At 42.5% G+C, this 7,949-nt stretch overlaps 1 protein-coding gene across 1 annotated transcript; it reads right to left on the reverse strand.

The window, feature by feature from the left end:
* Positions 1 to 642: 642 nt before the first annotated feature.
* Positions 643 to 7,425, reverse strand: TM4SF4 (transmembrane 4 L six family member 4). Its single transcript, XM_014886173.2, has 5 exons — positions 6,866 to 7,425; positions 6,535 to 6,624; positions 4,082 to 4,215; positions 1,411 to 1,600; positions 643 to 857 (listed from the first exon to the last, which is right to left on the reverse strand). Exons 1-5 carry the CDS (start codon positions 7,037 to 7,039, stop codon positions 840 to 842), a joined length of 606 nt encoding a protein of 201 aa, XP_014741659.1. The 5' UTR covers positions 7,040 to 7,425; the 3' UTR covers positions 643 to 839.
* Positions 7,426 to 7,949: the final 524 nt, after the last annotated feature.

Raw genomic sequence — 7,949 nt, forward strand, 5'->3', positions numbered from 1 at the left:
AATTTATCGTCTTGTACAACATAGTTCTCAGTACCTATATCAAACTGTTTAACATTTCTGCATGTTGCTGAAGTGCTTTCAGTGCTTTTAAGTACTTCTAGATTCTTCAGATATCTCCTAGTGTAAATACACAGTACATTAAATGTATTTTCTGAAAGCACAGGCCACAGAATCATTATTTCAGGAGGAAAATTTTAGGAAACAGATATAGCCAATATCAAGCATTGAGACATCCAGCCTGGCAAGCTGGTTTGTGAAAATTTGTTTCAGAATTTTTTTAAAGAAGCATATTAGTTGATTTGAATCCCTCAAATGTCTCCAACTCCTCTTATTTTTTTCTCCTTGATTCCTTTGGGAAGTACCTTTTTCTTTTAAAGTTTTTAAAGGTCTTTCTCAAAGGCATTTTTGCCTTTGAGCTAGCTCTCTACTGTCTTTCCTATCTCTTTCATAGCACTGTGCCAAATGCTGCTAAATTGAACATGGGCAAAAAGTTTAATGCTCAGGTATAGATTGGAAGCTTTGAGGAGTTACAAGCTACCTCACTGACCTGAATAAAAATTGTAACCCAAAATTGTGTTTTCCCTGAGAATACCCTCTTTTTAAATGGAAGCTGTTTTACAAAAATGAATCTGAACGTGAGAGTTGTATTTCACTTATTTTATTCCATGTTGAGGGATTCCAGGAAGGCTGGAAAGGGAGTCAGGGCTCCATAACACTGGTGGCAGGAAGAGCCCTTCATTCTCGTCTTAGCCAGTGTCAGTGCATCGAGGGCTGCTCTGTGGAGCGCTGCAGAGGGGATCCTCCAGGGCAAGGACAGTTGTCTGCAAAATTCCTGTTTGTTAGACAGGTCCATCTCCCTGGAAGAATAAAAACATGCAGGTAATTTCCTGTAGGGACACATATTGAGAAAGCAAGAAAATTACAGCCTGAAAAATATTCCAGGCTGGAGCTTCTCAGCTCTGTTCCCAGCCTGATAAGCTGGCCCAGCTCAAGGCCAGGGAGAATTTCTCCCAGGGTGATGATTTGGTCACAATAAAAAGGAATTAATAACAAAGATAGAAGCCCTGTTGTGGTGTGTGCCCAGGCCCTGGCCATGGGGTGTCTTCTCTCTGAACCAATCTCCTTTTCTCTACTCTTGGAATTGCAGTCCTGCTATAAAACCAAGTGTGTTCCTGAATAAACTTGGCTCTTTCTTCCTGTCATGAGCTGTGCATCTTATTTCTGCCTCACTTAAAGGGTTAAAAGCCCTTTCCAGGGCTACTTTTCCTGCCTACTCTTGCTGTGACTTTGAAAGGATTGTGTTATTTCCTAATGGCAGCAGTGTAGGGTTTGGGCAGTGTGTTAGGAGGCTGTGACTGTCAGCTGGAGGTCACTACACAGAGTGACAAAAACAAAAAAATCACTGCTCACCCCACAGCAGCCGCAGCATTTGCAGTCCCCACAGATGGTTCCAAAGAGGCCGTTCACTGCCTGGATGGCACAGAGCACTGCCTGGACCCCACTCATCACCAGCAGCAGGGAGAAGAGGGTCAGGTGCCAGGGCACGATGTTCTCAGGTGATTCACACTGGTCCCACAGTGCGTGGTCAGAAAGGTAATTCCTAGAGCAGAACAAAATAGGAAGAAGAATATATTAGCTTATAAAAGAGGTCTGTCAGCACTGAGAGGTTGTCAGTGCTGTGACATGGCCGAGGTGCTGTTCACTTCAGTTTGAATTTCCATCATCACACTGGTGCTACTTAATCTAGACATGGACTGCAGTTTAGTTTCTGGTAAGTTGGTTTGAAAAAGCAAGACATTAGAAGGGAGCAATTGGAGACAAGTATGTGTTTGATACAATTGAACCATTTTGAGTGTTTTGGGAAGAAAGGATCTTAACCAAGCATGTGCCAAATAGGTTTTATCTGTTCCAGTGTTTTGTCAGGAGCATTTTTGCTGCTTTTACTTGATTACAGAACTTTTTGTGTGTGAGAGTGGGTGGGGGACTGTGATCAGGGCATGTAATCCAGTATCTCAAAGTACAGTTGGGAACAAGGAAGTACATTGTAATCAAAACAACTGAATTAGCAACACAAATCGTGAAATTATGGAAGTCACCTCTTGCCCACTGAGCTGAAAGTAACAGTTTTTGCTGTTCTAGATGCCTCACCTTAAGTAAAGGTAATAACTTCCATCATTTTTACCTTCACATTTTGATTTAATTGTAAACTGCTTAACCATTGGCTGTATTTCATCTGCTTATTCTTCGTGCTGCCTTGTTTGTGTTCTTGTCAAGCGATTTCTGGACTGCAACCCAAACTATGAAGCAGAGTGTGTTTCCAAAGACTCTCAGAATGAGACCAGGGGTGTTGTTTTCCAGCCCTCACTGACCCATGAACAAGTAATCCTCTACCTGTATACTTCTTTTTTCCTTTCTTTTTTTTTTTTTTCTTTTCAACCTGAAGTATAATTTTTTTCTATATTATGTAAGAAATGCTGCCAGGTTACTATTGACAGAGGCAGACTGTATTAAAGGTTCTGAGGTGAGGAGGAGTTTACTGCAGTTCTGTTCTGATTACACCTGCTCTCCTCAGTAGCACATTGTGCCCTGGTGTTTGTTGAACGTGTCTTGACTTCAGCCTAAGCAGTGGGATTGCTGAAGTTAAGTGATAAATATACATGACAGCAAACACGTTTGAGTTGCAGAGCATGAGGAACAAGCAGCTTCCAAATGCCATAGCCAAGATAAAATTATACATAGACTATATTTCTTAATATTATATTTTATATATAATATTATTAGCAGTAATTATTTGAATACCATTAAATTTCAAAATAATCCTAGAATCACAGAATGGTTCCAATACCTCTGCCATGATCAGGGACCCCTTCCACTGTCCCAGGTTGCTCCATGCCCTGTCCAGCCCAACCTTGAACACTTCCAGGGATGGGCCATCCACAGCTTCTCTGAGTAGCCTGTGCCAGTGCCTCACCACCCTCACAGGGAAGAATTTTTTCCTAATACTTGATCTAAACCTACTCTTATTTTAAAGCCATTATCTTGTCCTGTCACTACATGCTCTTATAAAAAGTCCCTCTCCATCTTGCTTGTAGGCTCCCATCAGGTACTGGAAAGCCAAAATCAGGTCACCCTGAAGCTTCTCTTCTCCAGGCTGAGCAATCCCAATTCTCCCAGCCTTTCCTCATAGAAGAGGTGTTCCATCCCTCTGATCATCTTGGGCCATTAATGAAGATGTGAAATAACACCAGTCCCAGGGGGGATCCCTTAGGGACACCTCTGCTCACTGATGCCCATAAGGATCCTGAGCCCCTGACCACCACCCTCTGGATGTGACCATCCAAACACTTTCTTCTGCATCTAACAGTTCACCCATCAAATCCATCTCTCTCCAATGTAGAGAGCAGGATATTGTGGGGGATTGTGTCCAGATAAATGACTTGTGTGGTCCTTCCATTATGCTCTGAGGGATTCCCCCCATCACAGGAGGCCACTGGGGGGGTCAGGCAGGGCTTGCCCTTGGTGAAGCCATGCTGCTTGTCCCAAACCATTTCCCTGCCCTCCGTGTGCATCACCAGACCTTCCAGGAGGAACTGTTCCATGATCTTCCCAGGCACAGACGTGAGGCAGACAGGTCAATGGCTCCCAGAGTCCTCTTTTCTACCCTTTTTAAAGATTGGTGTATTGCTTCCTCTTTTCCAGCCACCTGGAGCTCCTCTTGACTGCCAGAACTTTTCAAATATGGAGAGTGGCTGGGCAATTACATCAGCCAATTCCTTCAGGACTCTTAAGAAGTGTCTCAATGTGTCATAGCTATTCATCTAATTGGAATTATCCCCATATGTTGCTTATCATCCCAAGAATAACCTAGAAAGAGGCTGTGCATTTCTCTTTATTGGCCCCTTTGAAACTCAGTAGTTTTGATTGCACTTGCTATTCTTTACATCCCTGCTCTTGAACCTTATGAAGTCTTCCTGTGTGCTGCAGGCACTAATTTCTATTTTTATACAATGGATTTGGAATTTGAATCGTCTCACAAACTTAAAACATGTATATCTTTTGTTTTCTGATTGTCTTGTCTTACCCATCATGGAAGGGGTAGGTCCAGTTTCCTTTGTTTTGACATTTAGGGCCTTTGTGTAGGGCTACTGATGACAAAATAAAGCAGTATCCAGCTCCCAGAAATCCAATGGCAGCAAATATTATAGAAGAAAACATCTGATGAAGAGAAAAAAATCATGTTATTTTAGTTCTCATTCAAACAATTAAACACAGCCTTAACGTCAGGGAATGTTCCCCAAATTCAGCTGTTGATAGTCAAATAATCAACACCTGAACAGCTAAATTCTGTTAGTTTTCATTGCATAGTAAATGGGTAATGCATACCTGCAATGGTATTTTAAAGCTTTCCCAGGTCTGGCCCCATGTGCCTGAGCAGGAGGAGCAGGTGGCCCAGCAGGTGGCCCAGCAGGTGGCCCAGCAGGTGGCCCTGCTCCCCTGCAGCCACATGCTTTTCTCAGACTGCAGGCAAGACTGAAGTCTTGGACCACTCAAGGCATTTTTAAAAAATCTGCAGTATCCTTTACAAGTTAGCTTTGTGTCTTGGTCATATTTGGACTAAATAATTATAGTTTTCCTTCCCAAGTCTCCCTTTAGGTTTCATTTTGGTGTACTCTACCTCCTTGCAGGTGCTTACCTGTGTAAGCTCTAGTAGTACAATTGAAGTGGATGGGACAGTATGTATATTTCTGGCTTTCTATGACAGAATTTTCCATGTATACTAATATGTAAGTAAATCATGCAAGAACTAATGCCCTGCTTGAATTCTGAAATACCTGTAGCCATAACAGTTTGTAGGTAGAGGTAGTGTCCTTTGTTGGAATAAAGTGATACAGGTGAAGAAAAAAACCCCGATACTTTCAGGTCATAGAATCGTTTGGGTTGGAAAGGACCTCAAATATCATCAAGTGCAATGTGAGCTTTTGGTCAGATCTCATCACTAGACTCTTGTCTTGAGTCCTGGCACGCATTTTTATGTTATCTATCTGTCAGGGCTAACTTTAAAATTTTGCTTTTGAAGTAGGCCCCATAATAATGGATTTCAGCTGCCATACAAGACCAGATTTGGTCCTCGGTCCTGCTGATGGTGTTAAGGCCTGCAGGGCTCTTGTAGGTGCTGGCACTCCTGGCTGTGTGAGCATTCCCAGGCGGCTGCACCCTCGTCAGCAAGGCAGGCAGGAGTGTCCCCACGGTCACTGCGTGTCCCCACGGTCTGTCTGTCTGTGTGTCTGTCTGTGTGTCTGTGTGTCCCTGCCCTGTCACCCCGTGGTCTGTCTGTCTGTGTGTCTGTGTGTGTGTCCCTGCCCTGTCACCCCGTGGTCTGTCTGTCTGTCTGTGTGTCTGTGTGTCCCTGCCCTATCACCCCCGTGGTCTGTCTGTCTGTCTGTGTGTCTGTGTGTCCCTGCCCTGTCACCCCCGTGGTCTGTCTGTCTGTGTGTCTGTCTGTGTGTCCCTGCCCTGTCACCCCGTGGTCTGTCTGTCTGTCTGTGTGTCTGTGTGTCCCTGCCCTGTCACCCCCGTGGTCTGTCTGTCTGTGTGTCTGTGTGTCCCTGCCTGAGCAGCAGCCACACCGTGGGAGTGCTGTGTGCTCTCGAAACTCAGCTGCCTTCTCTTCGCTGTTTGCAGAAAATGGATCATCCAGTGTTGTAAAGAGAAACAGATGGCTCCATTTCCTCTTCTCAAAGTTCAATCTCTTTTGTTAGTATTGCATAAAGACAGCATCAAAGGCAATTTAGGGAAGGCTCTTTGATCAACCTCATAGGCATGAATTTTTTCCCATTTGTTTTTCTCTCTCTTTTTTTTTTCAGTTGAAAATCTATTCCTTTATTTAAAAACTCTAATGATCCGCTTGATCCAAAGAATTTATTTCAAAAAGACATTTTCCCACTACAAATATATTTTTTTCTGATTTAATTTTTAAACTAAAATTCTTATTTACTAGTGTCTGAAAGTATCCTTTGGAAACTTTTCTAGTGTGAAAGGAAGCTATAAATTCAAAGTGGAGTCTCATCCACACTGTTTAAAGTAGCAGGTTGGATTAAGTGACTTCCCGAGGTCTATTCCTTGCTGAAATTTCCATGAATCTAATGAGATACAGCTCATTTTGTGGGCCTGCAGTGAGCTGGAAATGTAGTATCTGACTGCCAGGGTAATTTTAAAAGCTGCCAACAGAAAATGACTAAGGAGAGGGCTGTTGTACTCTGCAAAACAGAGTGAAGCTTTTACAGCAATGAATTTTAATTGTGATAGTAACTATAAGTATCTTGTGACAGCAAAAATCATTGAGGCCATACTGTTGTGCTGCCTGTGGTAAAACATCAGAGGCATAATTCAATTCCTACAGCCTACTATTTCCACTTCGACTCAAACAAATGGCAGGGCTGTGTGTCCTCACTCCAGACGTCCTGCCCAGACTCACAGTGGCTGTGAGAGGAAGGGGCATCCATCAGTAACAATCTCACTTTTCCTTTCACTTACTGCAAACCGACTTCCACAGCTCCGATTTCCACAGCATCCACAGCAATCATTATTCTGAAGGCCCAAAAATACCAAGGCAGGGAAGATCATCTACAAATAATAGAAATACCCTTTGAATTGGGATGAATTTGAGTTACATCTTCTTTTAAGTATAATAATCTATGGGGGTTATTTTTCTTATCATTAAGTAAAGTTACTTATTGCCAAACCTTTGGATGACTTATAACTTATTTGTTTATCAAAGAGGAATTTGCAGTCCTGAGAAAATTCAACAATGCAAGCCATGGCTGCAGGTGGGGGAAGGTAGGAATGTCTGAATTTAGATACTTACCAATACACCTGACCCCAAGATCCCTCCAAAGTACCAAACTTCATCTGTAATGTGTACATTTTCTTCAGCCACTGTTCCTCCAGGGAAAAACAGCAAAATGTTAGCAAGGGTGCAGAGCACGGCCAGGGGGATGAGAGTAATTCCCAGGCACTTGGCACAGCCTCCCGTGCACATGCTTCTTTAAAAGAACTGCAAACACAATTGAAGACAAAATAAAATCTCTCAGATGTCCTCAGAACTGATTTATAAAAAGAAGCTTCTCAGTGTACTTTGCAAAATCCAGTTTCTGTTGTGCCGTTAGAGGAGCTGAGCCTGTAGAATGCTCCTGTCAGTGTTCCTGCAGTCAATCCAAAAGGCACTGTGCTGGTTTTTTATACGTCCTTGCAGCCGTGATGTCAATTTTCTGAATGTGTGTAAATGAAATTATGTTCAAGGCAGCCTCTCATTTTACTATGACAACCCACAAACTCAGTTAATATTTTACTAAGGTGGCTGAGACGCTTCATAATCTGGACTCAGGTCACGGGTAGATATCTGTCTTAGTTCTGGATCATATTTTTACAACACATGATCTTTCTCCATACTAGAAAACACTTCTTTCGCAAGGACTGACATAAGAATGCATAATGAGTCAGCTGATATGAATAACATACTCATAGTCCAAGTCTTTACATGTCATGAGACAGTTCTGTAATTGGAACCTGGAGAAAGTAGCTAATACAGAGGAGAGCCATTACAGGCCAAGAAAGATAAACATCCACAAACCCAAAAACGAGAAAGTTCCCGGGTTGCAGCAAGATGAGAAACACACATTTATTGATGTTAAGCAATTGGACTATGCCTTAGGGCATGTGTTTCTTCTCTGGTTTTGGGATTAAAAGGTTGATTTTATATTTATTTTGCAATTTCATGGTCTACATGATGGAAGACTGTTTGCAAGAAAGACTGAATTAGAAATGCACTAGCATTTAATAGCCCTCTTCACCCAACATTAAGTTACATGATGAAGATGAACCAAAACCTGACAGTGTTTTCCATAGATTGTATTTTGAAGTTAGGGCATATGCCATGTTTTAGGATAACT

Source organism: Sturnus vulgaris, chromosome 10 (genome assembly GCF_052056855.1).
Source record: "Sturnus vulgaris isolate bStuVul1 chromosome 10, bStuVul1.hap1, whole genome shotgun sequence".
Classification (NCBI taxonomy): domain Eukaryota; kingdom Metazoa; phylum Chordata; class Aves; order Passeriformes; family Sturnidae; genus Sturnus; species Sturnus vulgaris.

Coding starts and splice junctions, on each gene's coding strand:
- TM4SF4 (XM_014886173.2), bottom strand. CDS start 7,039: ATGTGCACGGGAGGCTGTGCCAAGTGCCTGGGAATTACTCTCATCCCC. Junction 4,216..6,534: donor GCTGTGGAAGTCGGTTTGCA/GTAAGTGAAAGG, acceptor TCTCTTCATCAG/ATGTTTTCTTCTATAATATT. Junction 1,601..4,081: donor ACCTACCCCTTCCATGATGG/GTAAGACAAGAC, acceptor GTTCTGCTCTAG/GAATTACCTTTCTGACCACG.